Raw genomic sequence first — 17797 nt, 5'->3', positions numbered from 1 at the left:
GGGGGGGGGGGGGGGGGGGGACAAAAGAGGAAGGGGTGAAGCGCTCAGAGCCCCTTCCGCGGGGCTTGCAGGCCAAAGCAACAACAGTGACAGCAGTAATCGTAGTAATAATGAGGAATAAGAATTATTACTCTACGTGTTGACCCTCCAGTGTGTGCCAGGTTCTGTGCCAAATCGCGGTGAGGGCGTTTCACTTAACTGTCCCCTAGACGCCCAGCAGGCATCGCTACCGCCATGTTAAGCGTGAGGCAAACAAGGGAAGGCAAGAAGGAGTGACATGTCCAGTCAAGGCGCACGGCTCCTGGGTGGCCTCTGGCCTCTGCCTCCTAAGCCCACACGTAACCATCCACGCTGTGCCTTGGAGAAAGCATCCCTGGGGGCTGGAGGCTCTCCCCGCTTCTGGAAAAGTCCCGTGTAAATTGGTGTCCCCGGCGCCACCTTTGCTGAGAGCACGCTTGTTGTCCTGACAAGCGTTGGCTCATGACGTGAGCCCGCAGCACGCTCTGCTCCAAAGAGCCCCGGGGCCACGAGATCTCTCGGGCCCTGCAGTCTGTGTTCCCAGGGGCTCTGTCCACCTGGACTTCTTGGTCTCCAGCTGGTGTTCATGTCTCCATCTGTGGGACGGCAGGTGTCCCCGGGACTGGCTGGGGCAGTCACAAGACCAATGCTGTGCTCTGGGCCTGGCGTCCACCAGCTTTGCGGCCTCGGGCAAGTTGCTTTGACTCTTGGGGCTTACTTTCCCCATCTGTAAAATGGAACCATCAGTGCCGACTTTATTTACTTCATGAGTGAATTTTGAAGATCATATGAACTGTTGTTCGTTCTTTAGAGGAGACCGGAAGCCCTGGTTTCCCCCCCTGATTTAGAAGAACAGAGGGCCTCCTCATGAAGTAGGGGAGCACATCAGGAAGGCAGCGTGGTGCACACAGCCCAGCCTGTGACTCCTGGTGGTACAGGGGGGCTCAGGGCCCGGTGTCCAGGCTGTCTCCAACGCCTGCTCTTTAAGCCACTCTGGTTGGGAGCCCCCATCTATGTAGCTCCCAGGCCAGAGTCCAGGGGCAGTCATGTCTGGGTCCTGTGGTGTTTTTGAGTAGGGGGGCGCTTGGCTGGCTGACACCAGCCCTGCAGTGCAGACTCAGGTCCCTGGCAGCCTGAAACCGGTTCATGTGGGGTGTTCACAACCCTAGGTTCATTGACCGGCTCCTCATTCGTTCATTTCACAGATATGTACTGAGCACTGACTTGGTACCAAGCACCGTTTCAGGTACTTGGGATAGCTCACCAGAGCAAAGGCCTGCTCGGGGAGTGCTGGGTGGAAGGGTTTGGGAGAGAGGCTCACACCCACAGCCGGTGTTGCCCGCACGATGTCGAGTCTCTGGCCAGGGACCGCCCAAGGACAGCAGTGGCTTGAGGTCTTTACAGTTACAGGTTTGATCTTATCTATGACTGTCCCACGTTGGGCACAGTTTCGTGGGATATGCAAAGCAGGCAGACTCTAAATGGCTAAAAAAAATCTTATTCAGGCTTCATTTAGAAACAAATGGATGTGTGAAAGTTTGAGTTCAGTGCTGGCTGGCTTTTGAGCTCATGGGTCTCGGCCCCCTGTGAAGAAGCAAGCAGCTCGGAAGCCAATCTACAGAGGCCATCTGGGGTTCCTTTATATGAGCTTGTTTCAGCACAGATTTCTGGGTCCCACATCCAGAGTTTCTGATGCATTAGGTCTGAGGGGGGCGGCCCTAGGATCTGCATGTCCATCGAGCTCCCAGATGACGCTGTTGCTGCTGGCCCGGGGACCAGACTTTGAGAACCGCTGCTGTACGCTCTGGATCTGAGTCCAGGATCCACCATCAGTGTGTGTGACCGTTGGCGAGTCACTTAACCAGGGTTTTCCAAGGAATAAAATGCGGGTCCGCTGAACTAACAGTTCTTATCGTAAAGCAGCAGATTCTTAATTGCCATGTAAATGAGGACCGAGGAGAGGTCTGCAGTCACTGCCTCTGCTTCCCTTCCTGAGGGCAGAGGGATAGCGCCGCTTCTGGGGGGAGCAGTGGGGGGGATCCTCCTGCTGGTGCGGCTCTGGTGTTGTTTGGCTGGGAGGGGTGCACACATGCGTGTGTGGGGCTCTGCACACACACACGCAGGTCTGACAGGTAGAAAATAGGTGCTGTTTTCCGAGGTTGTAATCTTGCCAACTTAAAAACATTCCATATATGAGTTTTAGTCCAAAGGGAAGGGGGGAAAAAAAAGAAAACCCTGCCCCAAAGCTAATTATTTATGAGCAGTTGGCTCTCCACACTTTTTTTCTCTCCACACACCAAGCCACTGAAAGCTCCAACTACGTCAGTGGCTTCAGCCTCCTTGTTTATATAAACAGAATAATTAAGATTTATTAAATTTGCAGCTGCCTACACACTTGCCGGCTCGGTGCCACCGGATACGTCTGCTTGAAGCAATCAGACACATGAAATGTCATTGCTTTTCGAGCTGCTGTTGGGCTGTGAGTCGACTGAATTCCTGCGTTGGTACAGGGAAGTGGTCCTACCTGAGACAGCCTGTTAGTTGAGGAGCAGATTTGCCAACGCTTGCCTTTGCCGGCATGCACTAGGCAGGCCCACATGCCCGCGTGCAGGCATGGAGAGCAGATTCCTCCCGGGCATCCCATGCTGTGGCCTCTGGGTGATGGGTCCAGATGGTGAGAGACTCGAGAGTGGCATTTTATTCACAGGTTTTAGACTCATAATTTTTCACATTTTCATCTCTCGGGAATGGGGGTGTCCTATTACAATCTAGTTTTTCCAGCGAAGACTGGGGCTTACTTTTCTCTGCCACCCGGGACACTTTCCACCTGAGATTTCTTTAAATTAAAATCTCTCCTTGGAGGTTGAGTTTTGTTTTCCATTGGACCACACTGATTGTGTCGATTTAGATGACCCACCTCTGGGAGCTCTGGACTGAGGTTCAAATTCTCAGGGGAGACTTTATTTCCTGCCCGCACCCAGTGCCAAGATAAGACCTGGGAATTCCTTGCTTCCCCTTTCGGTGGGGCGGGATTAACCCTCGGTTCCCCCCGGACCCTGAACGCATAGCCCCGTGTGGCCCCGGCATTATGTGGGATCTCCAATCAGACGCTCCATCTTGGTTGTTGGGTCTCTTTCTTTCTTAGCGGTGTGTAAACTAGTGCTGTACCTTACATTCAGCGTGCTAGAGCAGAAGAAATATTGTAAGACCAAGTCTCAGAACTCACTAAATCTCTTAGTGAGTTCTCCACGTTAGGCAATAACTTTCTCTCACTATAGCTGTGCTTTTTTTTCTTCTCATTTATTAGTTCACTTTATTATTCATTCAATAGCTATGCTTTTAAAGTTCATCACTATTAACCAGAGTTCATAGTTAACACTAGGGTTCACTTTTTGTGTTGCACCTTCTATGGGCTTCGACAAATGTCTGATGACGCTGCAGTGTCACGCAGAATGGTGTCACTGCCTTAACCTTCTCCCAGCTCTTCCTCTATCCCTCTCCCCTCCCCCAGAGCCCCAGCAGCCACTGATTTTCTTACTTCTTTCACTTAGCAGCATGCACTTGAGTTTCCTCCATGCCTTTTTGTGGCTGATACTTCATTTCCTTTTACACAGAATAACATGCCATTGTAGGCAGGTACCATTTACAGTCTCTTATAGCCTTTTCCGCAGTCCAGGATCCAACCTAGGACCACACGTTACGTTCAGTCATCACACCTCTTTAGTTTCCTCTAAGCTGGGACCAGTCCTCAGTTTTTCTTGACCTTGACCTTCTTGAGGACAGGCCAGATATTCTGTAGAATGTCCCTCACTTTGGGTTTCCCCAGTGTTTCCCTGCTCTGCGTTTCTGGAAAGCATATCCCAGAAGTGATGCTGTGTTCTTAGTGCGTCTTATTGGGAGACGCGTGGTATTGATACACGCCCGCATTGGTGATGCTGATTCTGATCACGTGATGAAGGTGATGAGTGCCAAATTTCTCGCCTGTGAAACTGCTCTCATTTCTTTTACACTTAATGAGAACTAACTGCTCGGAGACCCTAGAAATACAGCGCCTCTTTTTTACATGGTCACATCCACCGGGTTCTCCAGGGCCTCTTTCCCTCTCACGACTCACTCTCTCCCCAGCAGTTCCTTCCTGCCGTGGCTTTGTTCCCCGACTCTAGGCCTCTCTCTCTCTCTGGTCCACCTCTGGTCTGGGTCTCCTTCTAGCTTCAGTGCCAAGGCCCGAGCCTGTGGGATGTTTATCCCGGAGACTCCTCGACTCAGCGTGTCTAAAGCTGACCTCACCGTATTCCCTGTGTCCAGCCAAAACCCGTTCCCCATATCGGCAAAGCATCCTCACTACCCAGTCTTCCAAGCTGGATGCCTCTGGGTCACCCTAGACCCTCACTGACCTGGGTTCTGTCCTAGACTCAAAAGAGCCTGGTCGTGGATGGATCTCAGATGAGGGAAGGAAGGAAGGGAAGGGAAGGGGGCCTTGTGTCCATACATCTGCTGCTGAATGGGGCTCTGTCCTCTCTTGAGTAATAATAAGGTCACTCCGATCATTTCATCCAGAGGTTCTTCCCATCAATCACCAAACCACCTCCAAAAAGCCAGCTCAGACCGTCTCATCTTCATCCTCCCCCAAACCAAGCCAGGGGGCTGGAAAAACACAGTTCTGTAGCTTGACCATCACATGCAGGGCTGGCCCAGTGAGGAGATAACATTAATCCCGCCCCACCCCAGCCTCTGCCCTTCTGTGCCTGGGTGGGAGCTCTCCGCCGCCTCTGAGCATGCCTGGGGAGTGAGTTTGGGCTCTAACTCAGTGCTTTGGCACCAAGAACTTGGTGACGAAGACATTCAAGGTGCTGTGGGCAGGACCCAGCCCAAGAGCTGTGATGTCCTGAGATTCCCTGTACCAGTCAAGGAGACGCAGCCCCCTGCTGGGGGTTCTTGAGGAACGCTAGTGGGAGCAGGCCAGCCAGCATGTGGCTTGGCGTCTGTCAGAGGGACCTTCAGGGACTGAACCCATTGCCAAGTGAGAGTCTAGTGAGGGGCATCGGTGCCGGTCCATCTTGAATAGCCAGAGAAAAGCTGGCCCCTGCCCATCACCTTGAGCTCTTGGCGCTGGCCTGGAAGCGTCTTTGTGCTGGAGAATGAGACCGAACTAGCTCCTGGGAAAGACCCTGCAAGCCCAAGTGGTGTTGCTGTGGGACTTCCATACCCAGGGCCCCGGGTCAGGGTGGGACCAGCTTCAACAGAGGCCCAGGGGGACTTGTCTCATTGTTGCTGCTTCTTATGAGAAACGCCACGTGGGATGGTGGGAAGAGCCTGGCTGTGGAGCCGTGCTGGTAATTTGAGCCTGTCCGTGTGACCTTGGGCTGGATATTTCCTGCGGGCTCAGTTTCTTCCTCTGAGAAATGGGCACAGGGTACCTCCCAGAGCTGGGCAGGAGCTCAGGAAGCCCGTGAGTGAGGAGACGAGCTGAGCGCGGGGCTGGGGTGTGCTCAGTGCTGTTCATTCACGTGTGGAGCCCAGATGCTCTGGGGGAGCCATCAGGACAGCGTGGACAGTTCACTGACAGGTCAGTGTCTGCGTGGTCACACCACAGGCACCGAGGGAGGAGCAGATGGCCAGATGCACAGGAAGGGAAAGAGCCTCTTATTCATTGTTTCGTTCTTTCAGTAGGTATTTACTGCACATTGCTGAGGATACAGCGATGAACCAAACTAATGTAGACCCTGCCTCCAAGGAGCCAAGGGGAGCACAGACTTTAAGTGGTAACCCGAAGGAAAGGCATTGGTGCCGTGAGAATGTATAATGGGCCTTTTTTTGGTTTAGAGGCAGGGAAGGTTCCCCTGAGGAAGCGACTCACAAGTTGAGATTAGAATGATCAGTGGGAGCTAACCAGGTGCATTGGAGAAAGGAGGGAAATGGGTCTTCCAGCAGAAGGGATAACCTGTGCAAAGGCCCTGTGGCAGGAGGATCTGAGGGCCTTTAAGGGGCCAAGAGATAGCGTTTAGGGAGAGCAGTGTCTTCCTTTCTGATGGGGCTGAGGAGGTTGATAGTGTCTGATTCTTGGCACCCCGGGCGCAGGGGGAAGCTTAGGGGTCTAGTAGAAGCTGCCCATCTGCCCTGGGCAGTTGGAGGAATAAAGGAATGAGTATTTGCCAAGGACCATTGGCATGTTGGCTCATCATTTGCGTGTTGGGCGTAAGCTGCATTGCTCTATTTATCCTTACGACTCTGGCAGGCAGGTGTCAGTCTCCCTTTGCCTTGACAGATGGAGGCACTGAGGCTCAGAGAGGCTGAGTGACCTGTCCTAGGTCACACAGCTGGGAAGTGACAGGGCCAGGGTTAGAACCCAGAACTCCAAGCCTTTTCTTTCCCCCACATCCTTTTTCTTCAATGGCAGAAGATTAAATCACATTTACTGTGATAAACTCATCTTGCCTGAACTCCTCAAAACTGCAGAGTCTCAGGTTCGTGGGAGATATTGGAGGACTCAAGCATTTCATCACCCTCCACAACATCACCTGTTTCCTCCCCACCACCATGTGCTATCAACGCTCTGCTTCCACACCCTAAGGAATGGGGAGCTTATCACTTCCCGAGGAAGCCCCTTCTCTCTTTGGATAGCTCTAACGGGGCAGGACACACGTAGTACTTTCTATGGGGGAACTGAGGCACAGAGAAGCTCCCAGATCTGGGAAGAGCTGAGATTGTCAATTTCTTTGTTGGCTTCTTAGACAGTAGTTCATGCCTATTTGTGTGTGTGCGTGTACGTGCACACATTTGTTTTCTAAGCATTTGAGAATCATATTAAAGTGTGTCTTCTATTTTAAAGGGCATTTTAGAATTCAGGTCCCTCAAAACGAAGATGTGAGCTCCGTGTGAATAGACATGGGGCAGGCAGCAGGACTCCTTGAAAAAGATCACCCCTTGTCAACACTTGTAAATGCAAACATGCTTTGGACCTTCAGGGTTGTTTTCCCCAACGGATCGTGGCCAAGGCACAGCTCCTCACTTAAATAAGCGAAGTGTTAGCTCTGTGAAAGGAGAAGCAAACAGGACCCTTAGACACAGATCTCCACTTGGGAGACCACTAATTACGGGTTTTCAGTTGTGGTGTGAACCCAGGCTAGTGGGGGGGCCTACATGTTGCCTCACCCTCTTTCCCTCTCCTGGGTGGGTCAGAGATTTGGAATCGGGCAAAGTCAACATGAAGTGTCAAAGAGTCAAGTTAGAGCCCCCAGAGACTGAGGCGTTGCTACATGAGTCGAGTAGGTGGGTGAGAGTACATGGCAGCCGGGTCTGACCCAGCCTGGCAGCTGTGGGAAGATCCCGTCTCCTCTGTGGACATCGTTCAGCTATTTAAATGACTTATCTCCACACACACACACACTCACACACAGACACACACACTCCTGAAGTCACTGCGGAGATAAATGCAGCCAGCAATGCTTCTCCGTTGTGTGGGTTATAAGAAGTCTGTGTTTACAAAATCAGTGTCTAGGGCCTTTGGTGAATGCGAACACCGGAAGTTGGAGGCATAGGGTCAAGTGTTATCAACCTGGAGGAGATAGTTGGGGCAGGAGAGTGGGTGAGATGACTCAGGTATGAGAGGTAGAGAGAGAGAAGCGCTCAGGTCAGAACCTCGCAGAAACACCTGCATGGTTCCTCTCGGCGTCATCCCCACCACCGTCAGCATTGCTGTCGTCATGCCCATCCTCACCAGCACCGTTATCACTAATTATCATCACTTGACTTGGTACCCTGGAAAGTGAACCTTTGGTTCTTCAGGGAGCCAGTAGGTATATTCTATAATAATAGTACTAGTAATAAGAGAGTATATACTTTTTAAAAATTTTTTATTTATGTATTTATTTATTTATTTTGGCTGTGCCAGGTCTTAGTTGCGGCACGCGGGATCTTCGTCGCGGCATGCGGGCTTCTTGGTTGTGGCGTGTGGACTTCTTAGTTGCGGCACGCATGCGGGATCTAGTTCCCCGACTGGGGATCAAACCCAGGCCCCCTGCCTTGGGAGTGTGGAGTCTTACCCACTGGAACACCAGGGAAGTCCCAAGAGCATATACACTTTTTAATTGGTGTATAAATGTACTTTGCTTTGAGTCCTCACCACAACCTGGAAAATGGGGGTAGGTGTTTTATCCCCATTTTGCAGAGAAGGAAACTGAGGCTTAGAGAAGTTATTGACATAGCTAGTGTGTGACACAGTCTTCACTGGAGCCCAGTCGGCCAAGCTCCTGAGAACTGGGCCCCTGCCCTGCACCATGCTGTATCTTGAGTGTGGGGCCTCCACTTTACGGGGTGGCCAGCTCTTGGCTCTGCACTCCCGTGAAGTTGCAACCCAGCCAGTCCCTCTAGAATTTAGGAAATGTCCTGTGGCTGCTTTCATGGACATCGCAGCAAAGAAACCCGTTAGACGTTTGGACTTGTGAGATTGGCATTCAGGTGATATTGAGGGTGTTGATGATGAACAAGGAGAGGGAGGAAACGAAGAAGAAAGAGGAAGAGGAGGAGATGAAGAAATTGAGATTATGGTGGTGACAGTGGTGACCATGATTTAGATGGTGATAGTTTTTGTTTTCTTTTATTGTTATTTTTTCAAACCCTGTGTCAAGGGCTGATGGTCAGTAGACTGCAGCAAGGGAGCTGCTCTGCTACTTATGAAACGCTGACGCAGAAGTAGGTCGTCTTCAAATGGTTTACATTCCCCACGAATGTGTCTTGTAATGTGTCTTGTAATGGGTGAGGGAGGCTTCACACTGGGGCACGTGGCGGGGACAGAGGGGAACTGACTATCCGAGGCCAGCTGGGGCCCTGCAGTGCTGCTGTATGGTTCTGCCTGTGCGGGATTCTGACTTAGAGGTCTTTAGTCATAATCCCACAGATGGTAGCTTCACCCCATTGGCCAAACACATGCACCAAAGATGGTGATCGTAGTAACGGCGCATAATAATAATGGCAGCAGCTTTGAGTACCTACTGTGTGCCAGGCTCTGTCTCATTGACTCCTCACAACAACTCGGTCAGGTAGGTGCCATTATTCCCCCTATTTATGGATGGAAATCTAAAGTTTAGTGAGATTGAGTGACCTTCTTAAGATTCACACCCAGGACTCTTATAACCTGGCAAAGATTTATGTCATCATGGACAAAGCCTGTAACTTTTTTATCCTCTTCCTTTCTGAGTGGTTTGAGAAAACTGGAGATCTTTGTTTCCGGCAGAACTGACATTAGTCCCACTTCACAGATGGGAAAACTGAGGCCCATGCGGTTGGCGAGTCCGCCCGGAGCCACTGCTGCTCCTGGGTCATCCCAGCCCTCTCCTCCCGAGCCCACCCTCATCCGGAGCCCGCTCACGTCTCCTGCTTTGGTTCTGCAGACCCAGCGGTGGCGAGGGCTCGGCTCCCTCTGCCGGAAGGTGTGCTGCGTGGCGCTCCCCCTGCAGCTGCTGCTGCTGCTCTGCCTGCTGGTGCTCTTCCTGCTTCCCGTCAGGGAGGCGGACCGCAGCTGCACGCTGGCCAACAACTTTGCCCGCTCCTTCACGCTCACGCTCCGCTACGACGGCCCCCCGCCCACCTAGCCCCCTGGCGGCGCTCCGGGGACTTTCTTCTCCAAACTCCATGTGCCCCAGCCTCCCCCAGAAGATGCTGGGGAAACTGGAAACAGGGGCAGGCCAGAGCCTGCCGGGCTGCATCCATTGTATTGATGTTCCCAGAGCAAAATTACTTTTTATACAGTGTTGTCTTCGTCTATTTATACTAAACATGTTCTATGTGGGACTAGGGAATAATGCATAGCATTTTTATATGCTCTCTATGTAAATGCTCAGTATGTATGATTTCATATATGACCTCTATTTGTCTTTGGGAAAATTCCCAGCAGTGTTTTTGTCCAGTGGGATCTTGTGGCATTTTGGCCTTGGTCTGCAGTCAGGCCTGGAAAGCAGGAACAATAACAGGTCGCTTTTATGGCCACCTCCTATCCGGAAGCCAAGCCCTACACCCAGATGTTCATGGAGAGGAGTCTGAGCTGTCAGCACAGAAGAACAACCCTGGCCCTCATTCAGAGCCCAGTGACTCTTGCTTTAGGTACAGTGAGAACAACCATGCTTGTCTATGTTTTAGAATGACAGCAGATTAGATGCCGTGGATTAGAAGCAGAAAGGGTGCCGATCCCAGGCAGGCTCAATGGCAACAATGAAAAGTGACAAGTGATAGAGTGAAATTAAGGGAGGAAAAGAAGAACTCCAAAGAGCAGACCCAGAACTAAGAAAGCACAGCAGAGGGCTTCCCTGGTGGCGCGGTGGTTGGGAGTCCGCCTGCCGATGCAGGGGACGCGGGTTCGTGCCCCGGTCTGGGAAGATCCCACATGCCGCGGAGCGGCTGGGCCCGTGAGCCGTGGCCGCTGAGCTTGCGCGTCCGGAGCCTGTGCTCCACAACGGGAGAGGCCACAACGGTGAGAGGCCTGCGTACCGCAAAAAAAAGAAAAAGAGAGAAAAAGAAAGCACAGCAGAATGGGGACCTCAAGGAGCCCGAACAGCCCAGACCAGTGATGCAGGTCCGTGGTCAGGACAGTCCGTCTTCCGGGAATGGTTAGATCATGCCATGTGCTCTCTGCTCTGTTCAGGGAGAAAATGAAGGGGAGGAAGCTTATTGTTAAGCTTTCCATGCAGAGCGATGAGCACACTCTGTGCGTAGCACCCACCTGACAGTGCCAGGGAAGATGTGTTACCTCTGTTGCTCTTAAGCTGGGTTTGTCATCATCTATGACTCAGGCTGAAGGGACAGAGGGGAGCATCTGCCACGCCAGGGACCGGAGATCGAGGGTCGAAGGTAGAGAGTGGAGGTCTGCCGTGGAGCTCAGCCTGTCTGAAGGGCTCTCCCTCCTCCTCCCAGAAGGCACTTTGGAGAGAGGTGGGTCCTGTGTCCCACACATGTGCCCACAAGGGACCGAGGGGCCAGGCACCCCACCAGGCCCCCTCTGCAGGGGCTTGGCAATCGGGCCCATGAACCACCTGGGGCCTGAGGCTGGAAATACATCCCTTCCTCCCCGAGGAATTCTGGAATGGTTCCTAAGTGCTTCATAACTGGATCATATTTTCCCTAAATCAACACAAAATTTTCCTTTTTAAAAAATGCTTAGTTCCCACTCTTTACAAATTGATTTTGTCTGTTTAGCTACGCATAGGAGACCAAGAAGGGATTCCTCAGGCCTTTGAAATCACAGTGTTATAGACCAAGAAAGACCTTTAAACAGAGGGGAAACCGAAGACCCAGGAGGGTCCAGACCCCCAGCACGTGCCGCTGCCCCCTGCTCTCTGGAGCACACGGACCCGTCCTTTCCAGTGCAAGCCCGGCCTCAGCACAGCTCTCAGCGCAGGGACCCCGGCGTCCCTGTAACTAGAAAGAGCTGGACGTCCACAGGGCGGGAAAACAGCGTCACCGAGAAGGGCTCTCAGCACTGACTCAGAAAGCACACTTTTCTGCAGATATTTAGAAACCAAGCCACAAAGCCGTTCTCCACAGGCGATCGCTTTACTGGAAAATCTGGGGCTGTGTGAACCAAGACCTCAGGCCCAGGCAGCTGAGCCCAGATGCCCACTGGGTTGCATTGGTCCAGCCCAAGAAGGTCAGCGCTGCGGCCAGGGCCTTTGACCATCTCCTCTCCCACTCTCCCACTTCACAGCGAGCAGGCAGTGGCCCAGAGAGGGGAAGCAACTTACCCACAGCCACACAGCAAGAGGTGGCCAAGGCCAGAGCTGAGCCTGGTCACCGCTACCCACAGGCGGTGCCCTGCTCACGGTCGCCCCATCCCCCCACCCCCATCCGTAACTTCAGAAAGAAAAAGCTCGAAGGATGTGAACACGGTTGTGTCCTGCGTGTGGGCTCGGGGGAGAAGTGTGATGTGTGGGCTGCTGGGTGGGAGTGTCTGCATATATTTTTTAAACTTTGACAGTGATGCCACAGAGCTTGTTTGCATAACTTTTTTTAAAAAAGAGAATTGATATTTTCATTACTTTCATATAAATGCGGGCCGATATGATATAACCATCATTTACTGGTGCTTTTCAAGTGTCATCTCTTGCTTAAAGTGGGTGCAGACAACTGATTTTTATGACTTTCTAGCTTCCTGAGCACCAACCTCAAAGAGCTTTAACGTGCCTTTTTAGAAGGGTGTCGCAGTGGGACCTTCGTGTGTTTATTTTTCCTCTGTCCCCCAGAGTGAGAGAGATGGTAAGAAGTGTGAACATCACTGCCCAGCCCAGGGGTGTGTGCATGCGTGTGTGTGTGTGTGTGTATGTGTGTGTGAGAGGGAGACGGAGACAGAGAGAGAGAGGAGAGAGACAGGGGGAGGGGGAGGGGAGGAGGAAAAGAGAAACACAGGTGAGCCTGACCAAAGCTGCCGTCACCCTCCTTAGCTGTGTCCCCTGATGAGGGACCCCCCTCCCCCAGGGTGGCCACGTCTGGGGCAGTGGGGAGATGGGGAGAGGTCCCTGCTACCTCTGTGGATCCCGAGATGCCAGCGACTTCCTTTGAAGTCTGTTACCTGAGTGTCTCTCACTGGTGGCAGTACAGTGACCCCCAGCAAGCCTCTTGTGTTCCCAGCCGAGTCGGGAATGCACCCTAATTCCCTCTCTCTTGGGAACTCAGCTAATGGCGTGGCGTCTCCCCCTGCTTCTCTCACCCCAGTAGGATTGTCACCTGTCTGGGTCAGCGACAGAGGAGAGGTGGTCAGGCCATGAGCTGTGAGCACAGGCCCAGCATTAAACACATGGGCGCTTCTTTTCAGGAGCCTTCCCAGAAGCCCCACCCAGACACGTCCGTGGACATCTCACTGGTCAGAACTGTCACATGGTTCCTCTGCATCTCTCAGGAGTCTGGAAACATCCTCCACAAAATGGGCATCTCTTAGCGACAAGGAGGGGTAGAGTGGATTGGGGTGGCACTTAGGTGTCTCAGCCCCAGTCACCCTGACCCTCCGTGTCTTGTTCTCCTGCTCTGTCAGCAGAATTTGGGGGCGTTCATCATTGAGGGGTGAAAATGACCTTCCACCACTGCCCCCCACCTGCCTCCCCCGGTGACGGGGGTCCCTGAGTTTTTCAAGTCCCTCTCCCTCCCCAAGGTGTCACAGCCATTCGCTCCACACGCAGGACACTTCTAGGTCCACCTTCTTGCAAAACTTGGGAACAGGTAAATAAACCAAAATAAATCAAGTGCCCCTCTTGGCCAGAGTGCGTGCAGGGGCGACCCTCCACGCGCCACCCGTCCTGGCCGTGTAGGCTCAGGGATAAGCTTTTGAACACTTGTGTGTCTGTATCCAGCCTAGGAAATTTGTAGTTGCTTTAATTTCTTCTGGAACATGAGTTACTCCTGGGTGCAAGTCCTGGAAAGAGAGGCTCTCTTGAGCGTTTCCAGGCTGCCCCCCTTCCCCCCATTTTCCAGCAAACCACGGAGGCCTGGAAAGGGAACGTGGGAGGACACAGCCACGGGTGGCTCCCAGCGTCCGACTGACGGAGCCTCCAGCAGAGGAGCAGATTGAAAGGATTTAAATCATCATTTCTCCCTCGGTTTCAATTACAAGAGAAAGGCCTTCTATTCGTCAAAGTAAGCAAAAGGGGGAATTCATTTTTAAAAAGAAATTAAAAAGACAGAAGCTCATGGTTTAAAAACAGATCTCAAATCAGAGCACCCAGAGCCTGAAAGAACAGTCAGCCAATTCAGCATCCTCCAGTGCCTGCCTTTTGGTTGTCATGGTAATGTGACAGCTGCTTACAGGTTGGTACCCAACCAGCTTGTTCAGACAGGGGACAGTAATCATACAGAGGAAGCTCAGTTTCCCCAAGGGTCCCAGGCTTCCTTTCAGGAACGCTTACTTCCAAGCTCAGCCACCAGAGCACAGGGTGGCAGCCCCTCTTCCTATTCTGACGGAAATGGGAGGGAAGAAACGAACTGAGGACCTGCAAGATGGCCCTGACTCCTTCCAAAACCCTCACCATGGAGTCATGGTCTTGTTTTTAGATGATGAAACCAGAGCACAGAGACGGTTAGCAACCTGCCTTAAAGCAACCAGCTTGTGAGTGAGTGGTTGATTTGGGGCTTGTGCCCCGGGATGATGGGCTCCAGGCCTCTCCGTGGAACTTCAGCCTCAGCTACTTTTCTTTCCTTGGCAGGCCTGGGCCACTGCTACTTTGGCAGCCGGTTAGCTAGTTGAGGGTAATGTTCCAGAGGAGGGGTTGCAGGGCTTCCTTCTGATGCCCACTGCCCCAGAGAGCTGACAGGGTGATGTGCTGGGGGACAGAGACTGGGTGCTTACCATCCCCTGGAAAAGCAGAAATAGACCTCCTCTTGCAGGGCAGCTGGAGGGCAGAGTCGGCTTTGGGATGTCGCTGCCTGTAGAACAGTTCTGACTCCTTCCACTGGAGAAAAAAAGAGGCATTTCTCTCCAGAGGCAGTGGCCTCGCATGTTCTAGAGTTTTACAGGCGAGGAAGAGGTGGACAGAGGAAGTTTTGTGTGAATGTGGTATGTGTGTGTGTGTGTACACGTATATGTGCATGTGTGTGTATGTGTACTACGTGTTCATCTCCACCCAGAAGCACAGCTACGCAGCCCTTGTTTCCAGCCCTGGGCTTCCGGGCAACAGATACCACCAGACTGTGGTCTCTGGGAACCTCAGGGTGACCATGCTGGACCCAGGATGTTTCCCCAGTTTCCAGCATTTTATGCCTCTTATGGAAGCAACTCGTTGTTCCCCCTGCTATTCTCCACACAAAGGGAAGGTCAGCTGACCCCCTGAGACCTCTGCCATCTGGAAACTCCCTCAGGCTGGTTTGGAAAACGATGCCCTCTCTTTTGCTCTGGCTAACATACAACCTGCTCTTAGAGGAGGACTTAGCTAAGTGGGCCCTAATTTGCCCATTTCTCTCTTGCTCTGTGTGTCTGTCTGTGTGTTTTAAAAACCAGTGACGTTCAAAGATGCTAAAAACCCAGGAAATGATCATTTAACAGCTTGTGGGTAAATATATCTTGGTTTCTGTCCATTTTTCTGCTCTCAACCACTGTTTTCTTAAAACATTTATGATCTAAGTATATGTGAACGTGCAGTTACTAGCTCTGCATTCTCTTTTCATTTATGTTTGATGGTGTAGGACTCTACTGAGGAAGTGTCAACTTTTATTCTTTTCACTTGCTTATTTATATTCATGCATGTTTTCTTTTAGAAAATGTTTAAGGCAAGATTTGAATGTATACATGGTCAACACAAGAATTGTGAGGGTAGAAATAACCTGTTTATTGATGTACACAATCTAGTTTTAACCAATAAATGGATTGGCTAGTTTTAAAAGATGCATCTAGAATCAAGAAAGAGAGAGAGAGGGAGAGGGAGGAAGGGAGGGAGAGAGGGAGGAAGAAAGAAAGGAAGGAACTAGTGATGTTCATAGAATTTGTTGAGCACCTAAAGTACCAGAAGCAGGAAAAATGGCAAGTTTCCAGTAGCAGCTTTGGAGGAATGACCGCTTTCCCCTCCACTTCCAAAAGACCAGCCCTCTCACTCCAAAGCAGGTGAGCCTGGTGGATTGGGTAGTTTCTCTCGTCACCCCTCTAAAGGGAGGGCTCAGGAACCAGAGGGCACCACACCTCCTCAGAACCCCACCTGGAGGCATCACTACCTCCCTGCAGTCTGTCTACCGTCAGTCAAGTCCACAGAGGCCAAGTCAGCCCATCTTTGCTCTTGAAGACCTGGTGACACTAACCTAGTACTGACCAGCTAGCTATTCATGTTGGCTGGACTGGTCTAGTTAATGCACGGTGAGCCAGGCAAGGGCATGGTGGAGTGTGTGTGTCTGTGTGTGTGTATGTTTGATGCTGTGTCCGTGGGCTTTGCTGTCAAAAGCAAACTAAATTTTTGTCATTGTTTAAAATGTTCTATTACGTAAACAGTAGACACAGGGACCATATCCACTCCCGTCATATTATTTGTGATTGTAAAACACACGTTTGCAATAAGTTAAGCTTTCTGGAAAGGCAAGCAGAGTGGGAGCAATTGACTGTCTTGGAACATGTGTGTATTATCTTGGTTCATATCAAGTCCAAAGCCGGCCGAGAGCCTCCCCTGCCTTCCCTGCTCGGTGGGGGGAGGGACTCTAGTTTCTTGTCAGTGCTGTGTTTTAAAGTCATGTGAAGTTTTCATCCCCTTTCTGTTGTTCAAGTTGGAAGCAGCCATGTTCTCAAAGATGGTTGGACGTGTTTGCTATTGCTTTATGTTTTCTAAAACGTATCTACTTTATGTTTGGAAATAAAAATCTCTATTTTGGCCTATGAAACATTGTGTGGTTTGGAAGTTCTTTTTCTGAGGTAAAAGGGTTTGTCTGAAGAGATTATAAGGAGAAAGATGCCATGCGGCTAAGGCCGACTCATTGTTAAATTCTGACTTCCGGGCAGAACAGAGGCCCGGTTTATTCAGGGGTTCAACTCAAGGCAATATAGTGTCTCTCAATCCAATGTGAGCGTCAAATCACCTGGGAAGCATCTTCATATATTTCGCCAGCATCTCCCCAGACCTCCTGGGTCTCAGTCTCAGGGGTGAGGGCAGGCCAAACAAATTGTGGAAATTCCAAAATGCGTTCTGAGTAGAGAGATGGCCCCAGGCAGATTCAGGCTGCGGGGAGGTAACAGCAGGCCCCACTGTGATGTTTTGTTTAACAAACTGTTCTTAGGTCTGGGGATCTGGTTTCCCAACCGACAGTGCATTGGAAGCTGCAGAACTGGGGGAAGGGGAGCCCCGTGCCCAGGTTCGAGGAAAGGTCTAAGAAACCAGCAAGTGAACCCAGTTAATGAAGGCTCCTAACTAGGGCCCTGGCTTGCCAAGAAAAGGAAAATTTAGGTCCAGAATCTGCTGACAAAGGCACGGATGTGTACTCTTCAGTCTAGACACGTTCGGTGAGAAGGATTTAAAACAGAAAGGGTCTGCCTCTTGCGTAATTGATTCCCCAAGTTAAAAAAAACCTGCCATTGTTTTAATAATGCATGTAATACTTTTTCTAATCTGTTATCTTAAGAAAACTTCCTCACCTTTTGGGAGGAGAGAGAGAAGGACACCTCAGGCGAGAAGTGATGTGTCTGCAATCCCTTACTCCTAAAATGCTGGGATAAGGTAGAACAGGTTCTAGACTCTGCCTCAGCCTAAGCGGCATCCGGAACTGTGAGTGAGAAAGACTTGGAACTTTCTAGATTCAGGGTCAAGTTCCACTGCATACGCCCTGGAGTTCGACATTGTTGAAATCACTAGCTGAGGGGTTTTTTTTCTTCATCTTAACACACCTTACTTTAAATTTATTTTTTCTTTTTAAAAAACTTTTTATTGAAATATAGTTGATTTACAATGTTGTGTTGGTTTCAGGTGTCTAGCAAAGCGATTCCATTATAATGCATACATACACACACACACACACACACACATATATTCTTTTTTAGATTCTTTTCCATTGTAAGTTATTACAAGATACTGAGTATAGTTCCCTGTGCTATGCATCTGAGTTTTTGCCTTGGTGGAGCAGCTCTGCAGACAAAGATCAAAGGATCAGACTGCAGTAAGAACAATGTTTGTTTGTTACAAGGAATTTACAGCTGGAAGAGGGGAGTCACCAGGCATCTCAGGACCATTGACTAAAGTCTCAGCGGAATACCACATGCCCTCAAAGAATCCTTGTAGTCAAATGGCCGGGGATACGGAGGTCCCTCCCTCCTAATTAGTTGTCCAAAAAAATAAAG

The 17797-nt window shown here is 50.9% G+C and overlaps 1 protein-coding gene across 5 annotated transcripts in view; it reads left to right on the top strand.

Annotated features, from left to right (window-relative positions):
• Positions 1 to 16350, top strand: part of SYNE3 (spectrin repeat containing nuclear envelope family member 3) — a 95215-nt gene extending 78865 nt beyond the window's left edge. For 3 of the 5 annotated variants that reach the window (XM_024758629.1, XM_024758638.1, XM_024758622.1), the window contains exon 18: positions 9408 to 16350. In XM_024758629.1, the coding sequence (XP_024614397.1) occupies positions 9408 to 9608 (201 nt within the window). In that variant the 3' untranslated portion in view covers positions 9609 to 16350. Of the gene's footprint in view, positions 1 to 2401; positions 7967 to 9407 lie in introns of those variants that run through there. The other 2 variants (XM_024758656.1, XM_024758647.1) reach the window with 2 other exon arrangements.
• Positions 16351 to 17797: the final 1447 nt, after the last annotated feature.

The sequence above is a fragment of the Neophocaena asiaeorientalis genome, unplaced genomic scaffold, assembly GCF_003031525.2.
Source record: "Neophocaena asiaeorientalis asiaeorientalis breed wild unplaced genomic scaffold, Neophocaena_asiaeorientalis_V1.1 scaffold476, whole genome shotgun sequence".
In the NCBI taxonomy this organism is placed as follows: domain Eukaryota; kingdom Metazoa; phylum Chordata; class Mammalia; order Artiodactyla; family Phocoenidae; genus Neophocaena; species Neophocaena asiaeorientalis.
The sequence above is the reverse complement of the archived record's forward strand: the minus strand, read 5'-3'. Positions and strand labels throughout refer to the sequence as shown.